Source organism: Apium graveolens, chromosome 8, assembly GCF_009905375.1.
Source record: "Apium graveolens cultivar Ventura chromosome 8, ASM990537v1, whole genome shotgun sequence".
Lineage (NCBI taxonomy): Eukaryota > Viridiplantae > Streptophyta > Magnoliopsida > Apiales > Apiaceae > Apium > Apium graveolens.
Genome location: NC_133654.1, coordinates 164,605,100 through 164,630,449, shown reverse-complemented (window position 1 = coordinate 164,630,449; position 25,350 = coordinate 164,605,100). Strand labels below are relative to the sequence as shown.

Below are 25,350 nucleotides of genomic sequence, written 5' to 3'. Positions count from 1 at the left end.
GAGCCTGGTATGACACTTTATCAAAGTTCCTTTTGGAAAATCACTTCACAAGAGGTACTGTAGATAAAACTTTATTTTTCAGAAATGTGAATGGCTCTAGCATACTTGTTCAAATTTATGTAGATGATATTATTTTTGGCTCTACAGATGAGAAACTTTGTAAAAAGTTTGCCAAACTGATGCAAAGCAAGTATGAAATGAGTATGATGGGAGAACTAACTTACTTTCTTGGTTTACAAGTTAAGAAAGTTAGTGATGGAATATTCATTAGTCAAACTAAATATATTTTTGATCTTTTAAAAAAGTTTGATCTAATGGATTGCACATCTGCAAAAACTCCCATGGCCACTGCAACTAAGCTTGAACTAAATACTACTGAAAAGTCTGTGGATATTTCAAGTTATAGAGGCATGGTTGGCTCAGTTCTGTACTTAACAGCTAGTAGGCCAGATATAATGTTTGCTACATGTTTGTGTGCTAGATTTCAGGCTGATCCTAGAGAGTCTCATTTGATAGCTATTAAGAGAATTCTCAGATATCTCAAAGGAACACCAAATCTTGGCATTTGGTATCCTAGAGATTCTGGTTTTGATCTAACTGGTTATTCAGATGCAGATTATGCAGGTTGCAGAATTGATAGAAAAAGGACAACAGGAACCTGTCAATTTTTAGGAGACAAGCTTCTGTCCTGGTTCAGTAAAAAGCCAAATTCAGTTTCTACTTCTACAGCTGAAGCTGAATATATTGCTGCTGGCAGTTGCTGTGCATAGATTTTATGGATGAAAAATCAATTGCTAGACTATGGTTTGCAAGTTGAAAGGATTCCTATTTTCTGTGACAACACAAGTGCAATTGCCATCACTGAAAATCTACTTCAAGGACAAAGCATATAGACATCAAGTACCATTTCATAAGGGAACATGTAATGAATGGTACTGTAGAGTTACATTTTGTTCCAAGTGAGAAGCAACTTGCAGATATTTTTACCAAACCACTGGATGAATCCACCTTTTCTAGGTTGGTAAGTGAGTTAGTTATGCTTAATTACTCTTGAATTTATCTGAATTATTTTGCAAGTTGAAAAGTAGCCAGAAATTTAACTGATTTTTAGTCTTGGATGAAAATTTTGGCTAAGTCAAAATTTGCATCTCGACGGATGACCATTATCCATCGAGTTAAGTCATTCGTCGATATACAAATTGTAAATAAAAATCAATTACTTTTCTGGAGTATTTTAAAGCTCGACGGATATCAACTTATCCTCATCCGTCGAAGTGTCTAAATCTTAACCGTTAATTCCCTGAACATAATCCATTGAGTATACTTACAGTTTGTAAGCATTACACGACGGATAATGGGTAGAATTTTTACAGTTTATTTTAAAACGGCTATTTTAGACAATTTCTATTGGGTAATTTACTTCTCTTTATTATTTTTATCAGTTGATTTTGAGTAAAGTATAAAAGCTTATTTCATTCTAATCATTTTCTTTTATCATTCTCAAATTCAACTGTGTTACTTCATTCTCTCTCAAGCAAAAATCCTCTTTCTCTTCAAGCTTTTCTTCTCTAACAATGGCACCCGTAGTTAAGATCATGTCACAGACTGGGTTCATCTATGAGAAGAACAACTTCACTGCCTTGGTCAATAAGGGGATTCAGCAATCTGAAGACTATCATAAGATGATGGACTTCGTGAACAACTGCAAGTTAAGTTTTGCCATGCTGGAATCACCCACAATTTATTGTGAAGTTGTTGAGGAGATGTGGACAACAGCAATCTATAACTCTACTGACAAAACCATCACTCTAACCATCAAAGGTAATGATTTCTGTATCAATAGTGATGTCATAAAAGCATGTTTCAAGATTCCTGATGATAATGTAACTGCACCACACACTGACACTGATATTGTCAATATGCTCAATTCCATTCATTATGCACTTCCTACTGTAAAACTAAGTGAAATTAGAAGACTAGGTCTTAGGAAGGAATGAAGTTACTTGTGTGATGTAGTAACTAAAGTCTTTTCTGGAAAAATCAGTAATTTTGATTTTGTGAACATTTCCATGCTTAACATGCTATACATGCTAGTTACAGACAAATATTACAATTTCAGTGACCTTGTTGTGTATGAGTTAGGTTTTAAACTAGGTGACTTAGCCAAAAGAGGAAAGAATATTTACTATGCTAGATTTTTTATGCTTTTGGCTAACCATCTTTGTCAAGAGATTGAACTTGAGAACCCAAACAACAAATTAGCTTGTTGGGTTCAAGAGAGAAGAATTATTGCAGACTTGAACAGAGCCAACCATCACAAGGATGTGCCAATGTTCTATTTTCCTGTAATGCTGACACCTCAGGTAAGTGAGGTAAGTTCATCCAGACCCTTAACTATTCCAATCTCTTCTATTTCTTTGACTTCAGGCATAGCTATGGCAACTGTGACAATGACCAAACAGTTGCCTACCAATGCTGCCAAAATAACTGCAATTTCTAAATCCAAATCAAAGAAAACCCCCTCTGGTATCTCACTAAAGGTACCAGTTCAAAAATCTACCAAAGCCAAAGAGGGGAGTGTGAAGGAGGGTAAGATAGGTGAGGGAAGGGGTGAACATCAAAGAAACCCCAAGGATAAGGTTGGAGAGTTGAGTGAATCCAAGCCTAGCCACACTGCAGTTTCCCAACAAACTGTAGTGCTTAAAAAGGACAAAAGCTCACTTCTAGCTGCATCCTCCCAAAAGGATGTGGCTATTGAACAAAGCTCTCATCCAAGAGCACAGGCCAAGAGGGTTAGGGACACAAGCTCACACCAAACTTACAATAGAAAGAAGAAATCCAAAACAACCGGGGATGCACAGGGCACACACTTAGTGCAAACTGGTGCTAAAGACACAGTCCCTGCACCTTCTCAAATTCAGATTGACGTGGCTCCAATAAATGTGGAGTCACAGCCAAAATCTCTCATTATAGAAGCCACTGAAACATAATACTCACCAACTAACTCACTGGAAGTGGACATGATAAACACTTCAATTCCTGATTCCCCTTCATTAACTCTTTTGGGGAAGCCAAAATCTAGTGCAAGTGAGCATCATCTTTTAGATGATTTGTTGGCTCACTTGCCAATTCTTTCAGATTCTATTGTGCCATCTGTGCCTCAAATAACTTCAATCAACATAAAGTCAACAATAGTTTCTCTTTCCACCTCATTCATTTCTACTCTCTCGATGGATATTGCTCATCCGTCGAGTAGTGATTGTATCCCGACGGATAAGCTTAACAGCAGTTATCCGTCGGATAGCTTTACCACTCACCCGACGGATATCACTTATCCGTCGAGTGTCTCTGCACAACTTCAAACTTCAATAATTTCAAGTGCAGAAGATTTGGTGGTAATACAATCACTCTTGGTACTGAGAGAGGAGAGTGCATTGAGTGAGAGGCTGGGTTGCTCCCAGGAAAAAGGAGAGGAAAAGAGTGAATCTCAGCAATCCATTCATTCAGGATTGGCAAAAGTGAGTGAGAGGAGTCCCACCTTAGTAGGTGAAGGTGAGGGTGTGAGGGTGGGGAGCCAGGGTGAGACCCTGATGCAACAAAAGAGAGAATATGAGAGAAAGGCAGGTACTGGAGAAATAAGGATGGAACCAGCCATTGCTAGTGAGTCAATGATTGTGGATGATGCTAAAAAGGAAAGACAATTTTAGCAACATTACAAAGCTGTAATTGATAACATTTCCTTGGATGCTGACACTTTTACACACCCTGTTTCAGCCTATCAACTGTTGGCTGCTCAGGGCAATGTGGAGGAAGAGCAGACTTTGAATTTAGTGCACACCACAGAATCTCTTCAAAGAGATAAAGCTGCTGTGAACAGAATGCCTTCTCAAGCTGGAGAGCCATCTGAAGAATTTGGAGTAAATTCTGATGATGATGACTCTGGAAGCATGAACTTAGGGGGAGCTGAAGGCCCAAGTTCTGCTTTAAGTTTACCTAAATGGGCATGGACAAAGGAATTTTCACCAGGGCAATTTGAGGTGTCTTTGGTAAAACAAATAATAGCTATTCAGCAGGCCCTTCAGGAAGCTTCAGATGCTGGTACCAAGGCTGTTCTTCAAGCTCACCTAGACTCCTTACATTTAATAAAGATCCAACACTCAAGACAGAATCTCAGTGTGGATGAATTGAAAAAGGATATAGCTGACTTAAAGACATATAACTCTGAGAAGCTGGATTCAATAATGCCATATGGTACCATGCATGATCTATTACTAAGATTAAGGAGAGAATCAGATTCTGACAAGAAGATAGCCAAGCTGGAGAACAGAGTTCAGGTTATTGAGAATTCAGTGGCTCTACTTCTTCAAAATCAACAGACTCAGACAAATCTTCTTATGCAACTGGCTAAAGCACAAGGCCTAACTCCTCCACTTGATGATAACAAAAAGGGGGAGTGAGAATCAAGTAAGGGGGAGAAAGGACCAACTGAGGGGGAGAAACTTCTAGTTCAAATCAGCAAAGTAATTGTACCTTCAATTACTATCTCCAAGCCACCAGTTGCAGATGGTATAGATCTTATAAATGCAGCAGCAGCAAATTTGAAAGATGCTGATAAAGGAGAGTTGACTCTGATCAACTGGAAAAAGATTGATGAGGAAATACATCAAAAGTTTCAATTAGTCAAGGAACCAGATCAGTCAGCCATCCATCACTCTCATGTCAAGCCAATCAATGTGAATGAGATGAGCATGAACTATCTAGAGAAAGGACAATCTTCCTGCATCAAGACTGCAAAGGCTGAGATAATTCTTAAACCAAAGGCAAACTATCCAAAGTAATCTTTGAAGAACCCTATAGATTCTGTGTATGAGACACCCAAGCCTGATGAAAAGAAGCTTCTGTCAAGATCTATTCTCCTCTACAAAGATCCAGCTGATTCAGCCTCAAGAAAGAGAATTGCAAAGATATTCAGAAATGGGAAGGAAATTTGTGTGGTAGCTGGACATCCACAATTTGCTCATGCAAAGGAAGAAGAAAAAGCCAGATTGAAGCAGGAAAAGAGGCAAGCTGCTCTAGATGCAAAGAAGTCTAAACAAAAGAAAGAATAGTTTGCTATCTTGGCCAAGCTACAGGCTGTGAATTCTTCTCAACAAATTCCCTCTCAACCATCTCAAGCTACTGAATCAGAGAAGAAGATTGAAAAACAGAAGAAATCCTCAAGAAAGAAAGAACTGGCTAAAAGAACAAAAAGAAAGTTGGATGTTGTTGACAAGGAATTGGAAGATCAATTTCCAAAGGAATCCACTCAAGCTGAAACTCAAGCATCAAAGCCCTCTGTGGTGTTTGAAGACATAAGGGTGATGGACCCCTACAGGAACATACATGGAGAGCCTATTGTGCCAAAGGATGAGCCAATAGAGTGGGATAAATTACTAATTCCTGACTTCAACTTGCCAATTCTTACTAAGCCAAGAAGGACAAAATCAAGGGCAGTCAAGAAAGTGAAGCTGTCACCTCTCAAATCCAAGTCAGTAGTCAAAACTCAACCCAAGGTCAACAGGGGACTCTACTTGTACTTGTGTGACATCAAAGAATTCTCAGATCTAAACCTTTATCTGGAGGAGCTGGATGAGGTAAGGGCAATTGATGCATACAGGAACCTACCTGAAAGGTTGGTGTTCAAGTACAAAGGGGGAAGGGAGATTCAGTGGCCTCTTCACAGGATACTTCAAGAAAGCCAAGCTGTGTTGATCAAAGTCTATTCATCCTTCAAGAAAAACTTTGGGTTCAATGTAACTGCAAGAAGATTAGTATTGAAGAAGATTGAAGAGCTAAGGAGTGTTAGAGCCAAAGATGCACTACCCAAAACTCTTATCATCCCATACACAGGGAGAAGAGTGCATCTAAGGCCCTACTAGCTGATGGAATTCATGGATGACAAGGGTGTGAGAAGATTCTTCAGATTAGAAGACCAATTGAGTATCTTTAAAAATGAGACTCTCTTGGAAATGCAAGAAATGTTAGATCTCTCAGAATCTGATGAATTAGAATTCCACAGACAGCTCCAGAATCAAATTGAAGAAAACAACAGAAAGCTTGGAAGAAGATCCAGACCTTCAAGAAACTAGAAAAATCTGCTCAGACTAGAGGAGCATCTTGAACTGACTGTGAGCCAAACCTTGTATATTTTTGTTTAAATTGAAGCACTTTCAGTTTTATCTACTTATCTTTAAAGATATATATTTAGGATGTTTTGTTATCATCAAGTATCTCTTAATTTATGGCTACAATTCCAGTAGACATAAATTGGGGGAGATTGTTGTGAATATGTTGTGTACTTGATGATTACCTAAACAAAACATCTAAGTATATTTTACTTAGTGAAATAATGTAGCACTCGACGGATAAGAATTATAGTCCCGACGGATAACTCATTATAGTCCTGACGGATGATTAACTTATTATCCATCGAGTGAGTAGCTTATGTAATAATAAGTTTGTAGCACAGTGTTGTGTGCACCTTTGTATAGAATCTGAAGTAGCATATAAGTCATGTTGACTTTAACTAGATATACAGAATAGGTTGATTAACTGTATATAAGCAATGTCTTGTAATTCTGTATAAGTGAAATGAAGTCAAGTGCCAAAATAGCTACCAACGGATGCTTAACAAAGCTTCGACGGATGATCAAATGACTATCAACGGATGTTTAACATAGCAGTCGACGGATGATCAATTAAGTCATCGATGGATGATCTGAAAGTCGACTGATGATCATATCAATATTCAAACATCAGTTGAACAGTGAAAGCTGACACACAGCCGTTGAGTTGGATACAAGTACACTGTGGAAGCCCATTAACTGGGTAATAGAGGATGAAAAGGAGCAAAGATCAAGACTGTTAGATTTTATATTTGTTCAGTTCTTTTGACTTTGTAATCTTGGTAATATATAAAGCAAGAGAGTAGCAAATAGAAAAATAACTGAGATAGCTAAGAAACAACAACAGAGAAATCTTTGTAAGCACTATCTTTAGCATTTCCTGTATTTTTAGCAGTTCTATTTTGTAAGCAGCTGTGAGCATTTCTGCACACAGAGTTCTCTCGATATATTAAATATATCTCTGGTGGAATTGTTTAAATCCACCAAAAAGTTTTTAAAGCCTCTTGTTTTTAATTACTTATGTTTTGATTCATTCAAGTTTACATTCCGCATTGTGCTAATCAAAACAAATATATCCATAATCGAGTTGAACATTTTTATTTCAAGAAAAACGTTCAAGAATTCCATTCAACCCCCTTCTGTAATTCTTGCTATATTGTTAAGGGACTAACATTGTCACATCCCTGTGATGGTTGGCTCTGTTCAAGTCTGCAATGATTCTTCTCTCTTGAACCCAACAAGCCAATTTGTTCTTTGGGTTCTTAAGTACAATCTCTTGACAAAGATGGTTAGCCAAAAGCATAAAAAATCTAGCATAGTAAACATTCTTTCCTCTTTTGGCTAAGTCACCTAGTTTAAAACCTAACTCATACACAATAAGGTCACTAAAATTGTAAAATTTGTCTGTAACTAGCATGTATAGCATGTTAAGCATGGAAATGTTCACAGAATCAAAATTACTGATTTTTCCAGAAAAGACTTTAGTTACAACATCACACATGTAACTCCATTCCTTCCTAAGACCTAGTCTTCTAATGTCACTTAGTTTTGTAGTAGGAAGTGCATAATGAATGGAATTGAGCATATTGACAATATCAGTGTCAGTGTGTGGTGCAGTTACATTATCATCAGGAATCTTAAAACATGCTTTTATTACATCACTATTGATACAGAACTTGTTACCTTTGATAGTTAGAGTGATGGTTTTGTCAGTAGAGTTGTAGATTGCTGTTGTCCACATCTTTTCAACAACTTCACAGTAAATTGTGGGTGATTCCAGCATGGCATAACTTAGTTTACAGTTTTTCACGAAGTCCATCATCCTGTGATAGTCTTCTGATTGCTGGATACCCTTATTGACCAAAGCAGTGAAGTTGTTCTTCTCATAGATGAACCCAGTCTGTGACATGATCTTTACTACGGGTGTCATTGTTAGAGAATTAAAGTTTGAAGAGAAAGAGGATTTTTGGCTTGAGAGAGAATGAAATAAACATAGTTGAATTTGAGAATGATAAAAGAAAATGATTAGAATAAAATAAGCTTTTATACTTTGCTCAAAAACAACGGATAAAAATAATAAAGAGAAGTAAATTACCCAATAGAAATTGCCTAAATTAGCCGTTTTAAAAATAAACTGTAAAAATTCCACTCATTATCCGTCGTGTAATGCTTACAAACTGTAAGTATACTCGATGGATAATGTTTAGGGAATTAACGGTTAAGATTTAGACACTTCGACGGATGAGGCTAAACTGTTATCCGTCGAGTATTAAAAGATTCCAGAAAAATAATTGATTTTTATTTGCACATTGTATATCGACGGATGACTCAACTTGATGGATAATGGTCATCCGTCGAGATGAAAATTTTGACTTAGCCAAAATTTCATCCAAGACTAAAAAATTAGTTAAATTTCTGGCTACTTTTCAACTTGCAAAATAACTCAGATAGATTCAAGAGTAATTAAGCATACCTAACTCACTTACCAACCTAGAAAAGGTGGATTCATCCAGTGGCTTGGTAAAAATATCTGTAAGTTGCTTCTCACTTGGAACAAAATGTAACTCTACAGTACCATTCATTACATGTTCCCTTATGAAATGGTACTTGATGTCTATGTGCTTTGTCCTTGAACGTTGCACTGGATTTTCAGTGATGGCAATTGCACTTGTGTTATCACAGAAAATAGGAATCCTCTCAACTTGCTGACCATAGTCTAGCAATTGATTTTTCATCTATAAGATCTGTGCACAGCAACTTCCAGCAGCAATATATTCAGCTTCAGCTGTAGAAGTAGAAACTGAATTTTGCTTTTTACTGAACCAGGACACAAGCTTGTTTCTTAGAAATTGACAAGTTCCTGTTGTGCTTTTTCTGTCAATTCTGCAACCTGCATAGTCTGCATCTGAATAACCAGTTAGATCAAAACCAGAATCTCTAGGATACCAAATGCCAAGTTTTGGTGTTCCCTTGAGATATCTGAAAATTCTCTTAATAGCTATTAAGTGAGACTCTCTAGGATCAGCCTGAAATCTAGCACATAAACATATAGCAAACATTATATCTGGCCTACTAGCTGTTAAGTACAGAAGTGAGCCAACCATGCCTCTATAGCTTGAAATATCCACAGACCTTTCAGTAGTGTTTAGTTCAAGCTTAGTTGCAGTGGCCATGGGAGTTTTTGCAGATGTGCAATCCATTAGATCAAACTTCTTTAAAAGATAAAAAATATATTTAGTTTGACTAATGAATATTCCATCACTAACTTGCCTTAACTTGTAAACCAAGAAAGTAAGTTAGTTCTCCCATCATACTCATTTCATACTTACTTTGCATCAGCTTGGCAAACTTTTTACAAAGTTTCTCATCTGTAGAGCCAAAGATAATATCATCTACATAAATTTGAACAAGTATGCTAGAGCCATTAACATTTCTGAAAAATAAAGTTTTATCTACAGTACCTCTTGTGAAGTGATTTTCCAAAAGGAACTTTGATAAAGTGTCACACTACAAGAAAACGATGAATAGACATCACACATTAGATATCGGTTGCGGATGCCACTGATGTTAAAATAGCTAATAACATCACCCCGTTTTTTTCTGATGTCTTTGTTATTTGAAGACATCGATTATTTAACAACCGATGTCTAAAGTTCTCTAAAATAAATCAGCGCGGGCCACTTCAATTTGTTTCCCCCTTAGTGAAATTTTACAAAACTTTCCCTCGTTTGATTGCCAATTATTCCCCCTGTCCAGAGAAACTAAAAACAAAAAAAAAATCTCTCACAAATCTCTCTCTCGTCTCTCAACTCCCACTGAATCTCTCTCTCTCTCTCTCTCTCTCTCTCTCTCTCTCTCTCTCTCTCTCTCTCTCTCTCTCTCTCTCTCTCTCTCGTCTCTCACCACTACAACCTTCGCTACTCTAATGGCCACCGCCACCAGCTCTGATGTTTTAGTAACCACCATCTCCACTAGGTCCGATGGGTTCACCATCACAATCACCTTCACCGGTCTGTTAACAATCTCTTGGTGTCTCCTTTACATGAATACTATTATGGTCTTCTCTGCTTTAACAGTTAAGTTTTTTAAAATTAAAACCCTAATTTCTTAAATTGGGGATTTTTAAAATCGAAACCCTAATTTTTTAAATTGGGGTTTTTAATTTTAATACTCTTTGTTGGTTATAAGGAATATGGTTTGGGTAATAATTAGCATGTTATTTTCGTTTACTTGGATTTATCTTTCATTTATTAATTTTTTAATTTTGTTTTTCTATATGATACAACTATTATTTGAGGTAATCTTTGGTTTATATTTAAGGTACTTTGATTGTAGATGAAATCTTGGGTATAATCAAGGGAGTTGTAGTGAAAAGTGTTTACTTGTTTGTTATAGTTCCTGCATACACAGTTTATTTGGGTTGTTTTTATAATTGGACAAGTTTATATGGCAGCTCGGTGTTGGAAGAGGAGGAAGAGCGCGGAGTTGCGCACATTGTTGAGCATCTTGCTTTCAGTGCGACTAACAAGTACACGAATCATGATATTATAAAGTTTCTTGAAAGTGTTGGTGCAGAATTTGGGGCTTGTCAAAATGCAGTGACATCTTATGATGAAACTGTTTATGAATTGTTTGTTCCGGTTGACAAGCCTGAAGTTTTACCTCAGGCTATATCTATACTGGCTGAATTCAGTTCAGAGGTAATAGTGATGATTTGGTTTTTTATATAATTTGAGATTTTATCATATATCTTTATAGGTTCATCCTTAAGCCTAGTACAGATTTGGGTATCATCAGATGATTTGGAGAAAGAAAGAGGAGCAGTTCTGAAAGAGTATAGAGGTACTAGAAATGCTAATGGAAGGATGCAGGAGGCACATTGGGCGCTCATGATGGAAGGTTCAAAGGTCTAGTTGTTGGCACTTGTAATTCCAAATAGAGAACAATAAGTATGGTCATCGCTCTCGTGTTGTTCCTTGTATTTTTAGTTGCATTATGGAAATTTGCATGGGCTGCTCCAAAGGAGTTGGAAGGAATTCCTGGTAACCTGGGTTGGCCTGTTGTTGGTGAAAGTTCATCATTTCTGTCAGAGTTTTCGAGTCCTCAGGGGATTTACAGTTTCATCAAAAATAGACAAAAAAGGTACTTCAACATTTATCAAGATACATGGCAGTATATAGGCCAACACTAATAATATTTTATCTAACCTTTTGTGTTAGGTATGGAAAGGTGTTCAAGAGCTATGTATTAGGTAAATATACAATTTTCATGGCCGGGAGAGACGCAGACAAGATTTTGTTGACAGGGAAAGATGGTTTGGTTACCTTAAACCTCTTTTACACTGGAAAACAGGTACTTGGTTCGACAAGCTTGCTCCAACAGTCTGGTGAAGAACATAAGCGGCTCCGCAGATTGATTGCTGAGCCTCTCTCATTTGATAGCCTCAAAAAATACATTCAATTTATAAATACTTTGGCTGCTGAAACATTAGACCAGTGGCTAGACCGGGAGGTTTTGGTTCTTAAAGAGGCTTCTGCAGTTAAGCTCGTTCATCATGTTTTTGTTATATTAACAGGTTCTACATCATAAGTAACCTTTTGAGATAAATCGTAATTTTCCTGTTCTGCAGTTCACATTAAAGGTGATAGGAAACATGATTATGAGCTTGGAACCTACTGGTACAGAGCAAGACAAATTCCGAACTAATTTTAAATCAATTTCTTCCTCATTTGCATCCTTGCCACTCAAGCTTCCTGGAACTGCTTATGATCGAGGTATTAAGGTATGCTTAAAGATGAACAGAACAAAACTTTGTGTCTGACTAAATTAAAAATAAATAAATCATAAAGGTATGTATTGATATATCTTTTCTTTTTCAGGCACGCGATAGGATGTATGCCATATTTGATTCAATTATTTCCAAAAGAAGATCAGGAAAAAGTGTACACCAGGACTTCCTGGAGTCACTGATACAGAAACATACTAAAAATGACTTGGGAGAAGATCAAGATGATAAACTGACGGATAAACAGTTAAAGGACAACATACTAACATTGCTCGTCGCTGGACATGATACCACCACTGCAGCACTGACATGGCTCATTAAATTTATTGCAGAAAATCCAGATGTTTTGGAACGTCTCAGGGTAATCAGTGTTCTATGCATAACCAAAAATATCAGATTATTACTACTCGAAATGACAAATTTTATATTGATTTTTCAGAAAGAACACACGGAAATTCTGGATAACAGAAAAACAGGATCAAGCCTCACATGGTCAGAAGTCACAAACATGCCTTACACAACAAAAGTAAGAACCAAAACTGTAATATTTAGTTATGGTGTTAAGATTTCTGTAATATTTAGCTACATTAATATTGTTAATTCTTCCAAATATCAGGTTATTAGTGAAACTCTTCGTATGGCAACAATTTTACCTTGGTATTCAAGAAAAACTGCTCAGGACTTTCAGATTACTTGACTTTAGTCGTATAACTTCTGTCCGTTTATTAGTTTCAATGTTTATAACCAATTGCAGGCACCCATAAAGCCTTTTGGCTACCTTGGATTTGGAAGCGGACCTCGGATGTGCCCAGGAATCAACCTTGCAAAGCTGGAGCTTTGTATATTTGTTCACCATCTTGTTTGCAGATACAAGTAAGACTACTTAAGGAATAAATGACAATGTATTAATTAACTAGAAGATGAGACCTCATAGCAATACAATTTAAACTGGTTAACATGAAAATGGAATTATAGATTTTGTCAAGCATCAAATTATTATTGAAACAGCTCTTTTGTTAAAAGGTTTTAGGCTCCTAAAATTATACATGTAAAGAAGCTTACAGGGAGTGAATTTTAGTTCCATTATAAAATTGTTTCCTTGCCTGCAGGTGGACAGCTCTAGAGAAAGATGACAGTGTCCAACCAACACTAGTCTGGATGCCCAAGAACAAGTTACCTATCAAAGTTGAGGCACTGTGAACAAAATGTTGCAACTGTTTCTATTTTCTTAAGTAAACATACTGTAAGCAAGGTTTTTTCAGTCTCGAAAATAAGCATGAACGGATCTGCTGCAAGTTATCAAATACGTAGACACGATGTCTGCATGTATGACTGTATGTACATGTTTGTGTCGAGGGAGAAGGACAGGGGCAAATCTTTTAAATTTCTGATAGATGAGCCCAATGTGCCTCCTGCAAAAGATCAGCGTCATGGATATAGCAGAAAACAAACTAGTATCTTTTCAATGTAAGATGCAGTTTATTTTGATGATGATAAAGGACCAGACTATGTATTTAAGCATGTATTCAAATCTATTATTTCTTTAGTTTACTTGAGTGCAAGTTCCGTATATTTGATATATCTTAGTTACAAAAGCAATTGTACATCACTTTTAAAGAACAAAAACTGATGTCAAAAAAAGTTAATGTACATGCTTCTAGATAAAAAAACTGATGTCAAAGACAGCCATGTTCAAGTATAAATTGAAAATAGGCATCACTTTGTTTGGGATAAAACTGATGTTTATGTGACAATATAGACATCACTTTTAAAGAAGAAAAACTGATGTCAAAAAAGTTAATGTACATCGCTTTTAGATGAATAATTGATGTCAAAGACTGACATGTTCAAGTCTAAAGTAAACATAGACAACACTTTATTTGGGATAATACTGATGTCTATGTGTCGATATAGACATCACCTTTCACTAAAGAAATCGATGTTTAATATTTGATTTTAGATCACCTAAATGAAAATACTCGATGTCTATGTAGAAAAAAACATAGCTCGTAATATGTTTAATCAGTTGTAATAGTTGTAATTTATTTATTAAATTATTTATTTCTAACATTTTTTGTAAAAAAAACAATGCATGGACATCATTTTTTTTGCCAGAAACGATGTCTAAGTAAGTAAAGACATCGGGTTATGGCCGATGTCTAGAATAGACATCACCGACATCAACATCGGTTGCCAAACAACATAGACATCGGCCAAAAACCGATGTCTATGGACTTTTTTCTTGTAGTGTCATACCAGGCTCTAGGTGTTTGCTTCAGTCCATAAAGTGCTTTCAGTAGATAATAGACATACTCTGGAAAATTTGGATCTTTAAAGCCAGGAGGTTGACTAACATAACATACACTTCTTCTTCCAAATCTCCATTCAGAAAAGCACTTTTGACGTCCATTTGATAGACCTTAAAATTGTCATGGGCTGCATAGGCTAAGAAGATTCTGATGGCTTCAAGTCTTGTAATAGGAGCAAATGTTTCATCAAAATCTATTCCTTCTTGCTGGCAATAGCCTTTAGCAACCAATCTTGCTTTATTCCTTACTACTATGCCATTTTCATCCATCTTGTTTCTGAATACCCATTTGGTGTCTATTGGATTCTTTCCTTTAGGCTTGGGTACTAGCTTCCAAACTTTATTCCTTTCAAATTGGTTTAGCTCCTCCTAAATAGCTAAAATCCAATCAGGATCTAACAAGGCTTCTTCTACCTTCTTTGGTTCTTCCTTTGACAGAAAGCTGCTGTATAGACATTCTTCTTGAGTTACTCTTCTGGTTTGAACTCTAGAAGAAACATCACCAATAATCAGTTCAAAGGGGTGATCTTTTGTCCATTTCCTTGGTTGAGGTAGATTAGCTCTAGATGAAGAGACCTCAATGTTGTCTTGATGTGTGATTGAGTTTTGATTGCTAGAAACTCCCCCTGAGTTTGAGGATCTTTGATTTGTGAAAGGGGTACTTTCTATAGGTGACCTTCCTTGATTTCCTGCTCCTTTAGATAACCCGACGGATGGTGAATTTTGAGTATCGACGGATGAGGCAGGTTGTCCTCCGACGGATAACACAGATTGCCTTCCGACAGATGAAGCATTATGTAGCTCGACGGATGTTGAGTTATGTGCTTCATTGGTGGTAGATTTGTCTGCATTATCCTTAGACACTATTTCTTGATCACTCTCATCATCACTAACCATCTCGACATTGTCGAATTTGAGGCTTTCATGGTAATCTCCATCTTTCAGTCCTTCAATCTTTTTATCATCAAACACAACATGTATAGATTCCACAACAATGTTGGTTCTTAGATTGTACACTCTATATGCTTTACCAACAGCATATCCAACAAAAATTCCTTCATCTGCTTTAGCATCAAACTTTCCATTTTGATCAGTTTGATTTCTCTGAAATATAGCATTTACAGCCAAAGACATGAAAAAATTTTAGAGTTGGCTTCTTGTTCTTGAACAATTGATAAGGAGTCATGCATCTTGCTTGATTAATCAGAGAGATATTCTGAGTGTAGCATGCAGTGTTTACAGCTTCAGCCCAGAAATAAGTTGGTAATTTTGATTCTTCAAGCATTGTCCTTGCAGCTTCAATAAGAGATCTGTTCTTTCTTTCCACTACTCCATTCTGTTGTGGAGTCCTTGCTGCTGAAAACTCATGCAAGATCCCATTTTCCTCACAAAATGCTCTCATGACATAGTTCTTGAACTCAGTTCCATTCTCACTCCCGATTCTTCTAACTTTGAAATTAGGATGATTGTTAACTTGCCTTATGTGATTGATGATGATTTCACTAGCCTCATCTTTAGACTTTAGGAAATATGTCCAAGAGAAATTTGAGAAATCATCTACAATTACTAGGCAAAATCTTTTCTTTGGAATTGACAATACATGGACTGGTCCAAACAAATCCATGTGAAGCAGTTGCAGAGGCTCTTCAATTGCTGAATCAAGTTTCTTTCTGAATGATGCTTTGATCTGCTTCCATTTTTGGCAGGCATCATACAGTCCATCCTTTGTAAACTCCACTAGAGGAATGCCTCTAACTAGCTCTTTCCTTACCAGCTCATTCATGGTCTTGAAGTTTAAGTGGGATAGCTTCTTGTGCCATAGCCAACTTTCATCTTGACTTGCTTTGCTGAGAAGACAAGTTACAGATTCTGCTTTAGTTGAGTTGAAGTCAGCTAGGTACACATTTCCTCTTCTCACACTAGTGAGAACCACTTTGTTGTTTTGATTATTAGTCACAACACAGGCTTCTTTGTTGAAGGTTACTGAGTTGTCTTTGTCACAAAGCTGGCTGATACTCAACAGATTGTGTTTGAGACCATCCACTAAGGCAACCTCTTCAATGATGACATTGTCCTTTGAAATCAAGCCATATCCCACAGTATATCCTTTGCTGTCTTCTCCAAAAGTAATACTTGGGCCAGCTCTCTCCTTAAACTCTGTGAGCAGGGTAGAATCACCAGTCATGTGTCTTGAACAACCACTATCCAAGTACCAAAGATTCCTTCTGTTTCCCTGCACACATCAAAATCAAATCAAGTTGATTTTGGTACCCAAGTTTCCTTGGGTCCTGCCTTGTTAGCTTTCTTCTTCTGTTTCTTAGGTCTTAACTCATTTGACTTAGGAATTTCAGATTCTTAGTCATTTGGGTTGGGCCTTTGAAACCACTAGATGCAACAGAATTATCATGCATGTTATGGCTAACAGGAAATGGCATGCTTGGTGCAAACATGTTATTCCAGTAAGGCATGCTAAATGACATTTGAGGCATATTGTATGCAGTATAATATGGATTAGGTGCAAATGGCATATTAGCAAACTGTGCATTCATATTCTGTATAGGCATAACATTAACAGGCATGGGAGGCATGGCATTCATGTTAGGAAATTGAGGCTGAACAAACATGGGAGTAGGCATGGCAGATTTGCAATTAACTGATAAATGATTTACACTACCACACTTGACACAGATTTTTCTAGGAGCATATTTATCAGGTGTGTAGTTATTGTGTTTGTTAATCCCTACTTTACCATTCCTATTGTTTTCCTTTTAGTCTCTGTTTTTACCTCTATCTTCTCAAGTCTGTCACTTAACTGTTTGATAGTCATGTGACCAACATTAGCCTTTTTCCCTTTTTTAGCTTGACTTGACTCTCCTGAAACAAAGTTCTTGGAAATAGACCCATACTTTTCATTTAGCTTGATTAATTTGGCTTTGCTAATGGGTTTGCTTACAGCCGACGGATGAGGATTTTTATCATTCGACGGATAACACTTTTTGTTATCCGACGGATAGTCCTCCTCATCCGTCAAGTCTACAGCTGTCAGCAACCCATCTACCAAAATAGGTTCTAGTTTCTCCTTATTCTTTTTCCAGGCTTCATCACAAAAGACTCAATTCCTTGAAACTTGGTGATTTGAGCATGAACATCCCTGGATGTTTTCCATGCTTTAATCACCTCTTGTTCACGATCGAGCTGCTTCTTCAAGATTTCTTCCTTTTTCAAGGACTCGGTTAATTCCTCCTTGGCAATCCTACACTCAATTTTTAGTTTCTCAAACATAACAAATTGAGACTCAAGCACATTATTCCTCTCACTTAAAAATAAGTTGTTTTCTTTGATTTTAGCATTTTCTTTAGTGAGGGACTTAAGTGTAACACGCAAATGATACAATTCTGTAGACATGTCATTTATGGCATCATTACACTCAGCTATAGATAAATGTGCAAGGTTTGTAGTGATTACCTGATTGGTAGATTGACATAGCTGACATCTTCATCTTCATCCAAGCCATCAGCTGCCCAATCATTCTCTTGTGTAATAAAAGCCCTTTCCTTTTGTTTGAGTAGATCAAAGTATTTTTTCTTGTAATCTACAGACTCAAATCTTTTCTTACTGGAATCTGAGTTTCTACACTCATTTGCAAAATGCCCTACCAAGCCACATTTGAAACATTTGAATTTTGACTTATCCACCATGTTTCTATTTGGCTTGGCTGCTCCAAAGTTCTTTTTGAACTTGAGCTTGGAAAATCTTTTTGAAAGGAATGCTAGGTGCTCATCAATGTCCTCCATGTCATCTTGGCTCAATGAATCTTCATTTTCTGTAGCTAGCCCCTTACCCTTGCTTTCACAGACCTTTGAAGTTGATTCCACAGCTTCCATCTTCACTTCCTTCTCCTTTTCCAGATCAGCAACTACTGCAATGGATCCTCCTTTCTTCTTTCCTCTCTCCATTCTTTCATCTTGCTCTATCTCAAGCTCATAGGTTTTCAGAATGTCCTACAGTCTCTCTAAAGTAAACTCCTTATAATCCTGTGAGTTTCTCAATGAGACTGTCATTGGTTTCCATTCCTTTAGAAGAGATCTGAGAAATTTCAGATTGGAGTCTTTAGTCTGATAGACTCTTCCATGCAACTTAAGAGCATTTAGTAGTTTTTGGAATCTACTAAAAATGTCAGTGAGTGATTCACTTTCTTCATTGTGAAAATGCTCATATTGCTGAATCAGGAGCTGCATTTTATTTTCTCTTACTTGCTCAGTACCATCACAAATTATCTGTATTGTGTCCCAAACTTCCTTGGCAGTCTTGCAGTTGATGATGTTATCAAACATGTCTGCATCAACACCATTGAACAGAATGTTCATGGCCTTTTTATCTTTCCTGACTTGTTCAATGTCAGGATCAGACCATTCATGCCTTGGCTTTGGAACAGATGGCTCATTTCCTGTTGCAGCTCTCATTGGAACACGAGGGCCTCTTTCTATGCAGTCCACATAGGCCTCATCTTGAGAGAACATGTGAAGATGCATTTTTACCTTCCAATGATGGTAATTATCTTTATCAAGAAAAGGAATCTTGACTCCAACATCTTTCTTGTTCATCTTGCTGAATTGTTTTGATCTTTAAACTCTTTCTAGATTAAGAGCTTGCTCTGATACCAATTGTTAGTCCCTTAACAATATAGAAAGAATTATAGAAGGGGGGTTGAATGGAATTCTTGAACCTTTTTCTTGAAATAAAAATGTTCAACTCGATTATAGATATATTTGTTTTGATTAGCACAATGCGGAATATAAACTTGAATGAATCAAAACACAAGTAATTAAAAATAAGAGTCTTTAAAAACTTTCTGGTGGATTTAAACAATTCCACCAGAGATATATATAATATATCGAGAGGACTCTGTGTGCAGAAATGCCCACAACTGCTTACAAATTGAACTGCTGAGAAAACAGGAAATGCTAAAGATTATGCTTACAAAGATTTCTCTGCTTTTGTGTTTCTCAACTATCTCAGTTATTTTTCTATTTGCTACTCTCTTGGTTTATATAATACCAAGATTACAAAGTCAAAAAGACTGAACAAATATAAAATCTAACAGTCTTAATCTTTGCTGCTTTTTGTCCTCTATTACCCAGTTAATGGGCTTCCACAATGTGTTTGTATCCAACTCGACGGCTGTGTGTCAGCTTTCACTGTTCAACTGATGTTTGAATTCTTGATATGATAATCCGTCGACTTTTAGATCATCCGTCGATGACTTAATTGATCATCCGTCGACTGCTATGTTAAACATCCGTTGATAGTCTTTTGATCATCTGTCGAAGGCTTTGTTAATCATCCGTCGGTAGCTATTTTGGCACTTGACTTCATTTCACTTATACAGAATTACAAGACATTAGTTATGTACAATTAATCAACCTATTCTGCATATCTAGATAAAGTCAACATGAGGTATATGCTACTACAGACTTTATACAAAGGTGCATACATCACTGTGCTACAAACTTATTATTACATAAGCTACTCACTTGATGGATAATAAGTTAATCATCCGTCGGGACTATAATGAGTTATCCGTCGGGACTATAATTCTTATCCGTTGAGTGCTACATTATTTCACTAAGTAAAATCTACTTAGATGTTTTATTTAAGTGATCATCAAGTACACAACATATTCACAACAAAACCTTCACCTTCTAGGCCAAAGAGGACAAAGTCTATTCCTTAGCCTCCACAAAAGAGAAGGAAAATGATTCTCAGGGATGAATCTGATAGTGAAGAGGAAGCACAGGTTCATGCATCAGAACCTGTGACAGTTGAAGCTGAAAATGTGATTTTTCATAAAGAAGTTGAAGCTGAGAATGTCACTTCTCAGAAAGAAACTGCAGCTCAAGATTCTGATTCCTTGAAAAGAAAGAGAACTGTAAGTTCTGATGCTGCTAAAGCAACTCCTTCATTGGAAAGGAGATTGAAGAAAATGAGGGCAAAAAGGTATTATGTTAAGCCTATATCTGAGGATACGACTGAAGCTGAGGAAGGGGATCAGGAATCTCTGATCTCATCAGAACCTGTTATAATGGAAGCTCTGCCATCCCCTACTCAAGCTCAAGATACTGTGCCAATACCTCTTGTCTCTCCTATTAAAGCTATAGATGATGCTGAAGAACAAGCTACGAATTCTGAAATAAATATTCACAATCTGAATATACCAAATGTTCTTTATCTGGAAGCTCACCTACAGCAGCTCAGACATCTCCAACTAATTCTCCAATCTGAGATTGATCCCAAAGACAAAGGGAAAGGAAAAATTGATGAACCAATCAAGCCACATGAGATGAAAACTTCTCAAATCCTGATAAAACCTGTGTGCAAAATGGTTCAAGTTACTGATGACACACTTGCTGAAGATGAAGATGTTCAAACTCTGAAGAAAAGGAAGATTTCTGAAGAATCAAAGATAACCTCTGACAAGGCTCAAGTTTTTCAGAGTCAAGAACATCAAGCTATAACAGAAACATCAAGTTCTGATAAAGTCATCAAGTCAACCTCTGACAGTGCTCAAGTTGATTTAGATAAAATGGAAGTAGCTGATAAAAAGAAACTTCTATGGAAAAATGTCAAACCATCAAATCCAAAAAAAAGCCAAATGCTGTCTACTTTCATTACTATTGGGTTAAATGCTAGAGAATCAAGAGACAGGGCTGGACTAGGTTCTGATGAAGCAAAGATTAAGACATGAGTTGAAGTTGTTATTAGAGATCCATTTCTATTGACTGACAAACCGCTTGAAGATGTTACACAGAAACATCTTGATAAGGTTATCTCTGTTCAAGTGGTACTGGATGCTCATGACAAGCACAATGTCAAAGAAAATCTGATTCTATTTCTTGAAGATGGAAGGACATATCAGATGTCAGAATCAGATGTGCTGAATAAATCACTGAAAGAACTTCAATTCTTTCATTACCTTTTAGAGCTAAAGTCTGATATTATCAGGAGATGGTCAAACTTTATATTGCAGACCATTAGAGATAAAGTAAGAATTTCTGGTTCAAGAGTTACATAATTCATTCCTAATATTGTTGAAAATGATGGAAGTGAAAATCCAATGAAGAAGGATTCTGCTAAGCTTGAAGTGTTACTGAATGAGAAATGTATGTGCTACAATGAAGATTCTTCTCATCCTAGGGTAATTAGACTGAATGATGGCTTAGAAAGAAACCATATCTCTACTTTAAGGACTGCAATCTATCAGATTGGAAGTCAGAATGAAGAGATGAAGCAAGTCAAGACTACACTCTCTCAAGTCCTGAGGATTAAAGAAGAAAAGCTGATATCAAGCTTTGTCAAGAATCATTATGGATTCCGATTGACTCAATGAGATTGGTAAAAGCTACAAGGACTGCAAGTTGTAGTTAGTTATCTAGTTAAACTCTTATTATATTTGTACTTAAATATTTTTGACATCATTAAATCTATTAACTTGTATATTTTGCATAATTTACAAGTTGGGGGAGATTGTTAGATATATTTGAGATGTCATGTCTAATATGATTCATGTTTAGTTTTCAGATCTTAACAAACAGGACATATCAGGGCTTACTGAAATCAGGACTTACTGGAAGTCAGAACTTAATATCAGAACTTAAGGTCATATCAGAACTTAAGTGCGAGAAGACTTTCATATAAGGAAGGAAGCTGATTTATAGTAGAAGATCGAGACTTAAACAAAAGAAGATATGCATGGAAAGAGTTAGAAGACAGGAAGACTTGTAGAAGATATCTGATTGATATATTTTAGGAGACAGAATTATATTCCATATAAATTAGAAGTTATCTTGTAATTGTGTACTATATAAACACAGACTTAGGGTTTACGTCACACCCCCAACTTAAACAGCAAACTAAATATAACTATTACAACATTTTAAAAGAAGAATACACAACCAACTCCAAGATCTTACAGTTTAGGGTTTGGAACAGCCCAACACTACCAACTATTACATCTGATTAAAAGTACCGAGTCCTCACACAAACTATTATTACTTATTCTACCTGAGCTCGAACATAAGCATCAGCATCACAGGTCTTACGGGCAGTCTGCTTGAATCTAACCATAACTGCTAGCTGTAATATCAGGGTAAAGCAAGGAGTGAGCCAAATGCTCAACAAGTGCTAACAGTACGATACAAAACATAAATCGAGATATACATTAAAGAATGACAATAGAAAGACATAACCAATGATAACGAGAGATAAAACTATGTGAGATGGCATCATTTTGCTTGTATCAAAACAATTTTTAAATCATGTCTTAATCAAAATCATTTTATGACGCTACGGATTACAGCCGATGATCAGCCGCGAAGTAATACCGAACCTCGCTGGGTTCTAAAACATTAACGGGAATCCCTAAGCAACTTTTAAGCCTAATATAAGTGTGGAAAGGACTCGCGTCTCAGTCCAGATCCACTATTCAAGGAAAACATTTATCCCCCTTTGGGACTGAAAACCCATATTTTATTTATTTCAAAAACTGATGCCGAATTATAACAAAATCTCTTTTAACGGTAAACATTTTTATTAAGGGATTATAGATCAACTCGAAATACGGGAAATATGGTACTAAATCTCAGGGCCATGATTTACAAAATTTTACTCTATTAGGGTAACCAAAAGGTTTTCATATGTCAGAACTTGGACAGGAAAATTTAGTGAGACTAATGGATAATATAAAGGGGTAATGCCAAACTGGGCTTAAAACAATGGCTTTAGGATATATCCGAGTGTTAAGGTATGAAGAAATGATTCTTTAGCTCAGGATATATCCGAGTTGTCAAGCTTTAGGATAAGAAAGAGGGGTATCAATCAATAAGGGATCACTTTGATAAGTTTCTGACTTTCAGGGTTCAAGGTAAGGTTCTATAGGGATTCAAGTATCAGGATGAGATATCAATACTTAGGAATCATCAGCATGTTAATCAAGAGGATCAATCAAGTAATATATCAACTCTTCATTTTATCATGGCATTTAACTATCATGAAAAGGCTTTTGAACTACTTGCAATATATACTCGAGGGTTCATGGCATTTCTATATAATTCAAAGATAAATGAAAGATACGCTTGATTTAAAACATATCAAATGACTCAGGATAATTACATCAATATATATATGAACTGTTTATAGTAAATACGAAGGTCAAGTTGAATCACTTGCCTTGAGAAAGGCTGGTCTGGTCTGACTGGTAGGAGCAACTGGAGCTTCACTCGACCTTTATGGCAAGTTTTCCCTCGTCTCGAGATCCTACATAATAATAATAATCCTCATTATAATATATTCTTACCATCTTAACCTATTTACAACTTGAAATTAAACACGGATGGCACTTAGGCCTATACGCACTTAATTTTATATTCACTTTTAAATTACAAAAGTACACACATAGCCACATATTCACATATCATATATTAACACCAAATAACACCATATATACCATAATGCAACACTAGGCTTGGATGATCTCGACTCACATCTTAAGTCACTTGGTCGCTAAACTAGACAAGGTCTTCTAATTTTGGCTTCCTAACTCGATGTGCCTTTCCTAAATTATACAAAACCTATTGACCCTCACTTGTGCCTTTAGCTCTACTGACCTTATACCATCTTACAACTATGGTGGTCGACCTAATACTCACTTCTAAGTGTTCTAAAACTATGTGATAAGTGAAAGCGCTCACTGGTGCAGATTTCAGAATGACAACTATAGTTTCTCGAAAGCATTAGGCACTCTTAAACTACAATTTTTCCTTTAAAACTTTTACACAAGACTCTCCTGACCTAAGGGCATCTCACAAACTTGATGTGGCTCAAGGGCCTGGCTTGGGACTTCTTGGGCTTAAGCTAAAAGTCCAAGGTTCCCCTGTTTTTCTGGGCAGAAAACGTCCTGACTTGAATTAACTTGTGACACATGGTTCTAACTCATATCCTATGAACTATGGTTGTAAAAACTTCTCTGACACTCCCTCTAACTAAGGCCCAATAGGGCCTAATGAGGGCCTACCCATGACATGGTCAAATCTTCCTATTTCTAAGTTGCAACAAAACTGTCCCCTGCTGGACAGATTTTGTTATTCTACTTGTGCACCTAACCAAAAGACATGCAAACCTCCAACCAACTCCTAAAACCTTTTATATACTCCCAATACTAACTTCTGGTGGCTTGGGACTCAAAGTGCACATCAATGACATGGTCAAAACTCACTCTAAACCTCAGGGTACTAAACTGATTTTCTGCAGAAACTATAACTCTCATTACTCCAAGGTTTTGACTTGACAAACTCAACTACCAACATCCCAATACTTAAACCAAGACTTATACATGGTAATCTACTGAACTAACTCCCTTATTCTCAAAATAACCTTGGGTGAGATCATCCTTACCTAAGGTACAATTATGGTAAAACAAAAGAGATCACATTTCTCAACTCATCAATCATTAAGATTTTGAAACCACAAGATATGCATTTTATAAAAGATAACCACGAATTATTACCATGCAACAAGAAGCATAAATCAATATTAACACATTATTCCTACTGAAATTAAGGCTCACTAACAAAATCTTTCCAAATGATCAAAATCTTACAACATTCTAAGAGAAATCCACATGCATGCATGTCCTCGGGTTTTGCAAACCAAAACAACACATTTTCTACATATATTCTACCATAAAATTGACATGCAAGCCTATTATGAGCTATAACTAGATGATCACTTAGCATGCAAGGAGTTTTATCAAATTTTCACCATAAAATTCAAGTCATTATCACATAAACATGCAAAAATTTGAGCAAAACAACAAGAATGATCTCAAGGACCATTCATTCGGCTCCCATATGATCATGGCCGAATGAAATGGATGGGAAGGGCCATTTAATCATCAAGAGTTTCCTTCTCAAGACATGGCACTTATCCATTCCTTGTAGTCCTCTCAAAAACAACCCTAAATTCACAAGAATCAAGGTTGTATTTTGAGTTTCACTAAAACCTTTACATGCAACCTTTAAACTTAAACTTTCTACTCA

The 25,350-nt window shown here is 36.5% G+C and overlaps 1 protein-coding gene across 1 annotated transcript; it reads left to right on the top strand.

Moving 5' to 3' along the window:
• Nucleotides 1-11,115: 11,115 nt before the first annotated feature.
• LOC141676851 (abscisic acid 8'-hydroxylase 3-like) lies at nucleotides 11,116-13,149 on the top strand. Its single transcript, XM_074482566.1, is given in 7 exon segments — nucleotides 11,116-11,306; nucleotides 11,384-11,702; nucleotides 11,794-11,946; nucleotides 12,044-12,310; nucleotides 12,389-12,475; nucleotides 12,566-12,822; nucleotides 13,059-13,149. Coding segments are annotated over 7 exon segments (1,365 nt in total).
• Nucleotides 13,150-25,350: the final 12,201 nt, after the last annotated feature.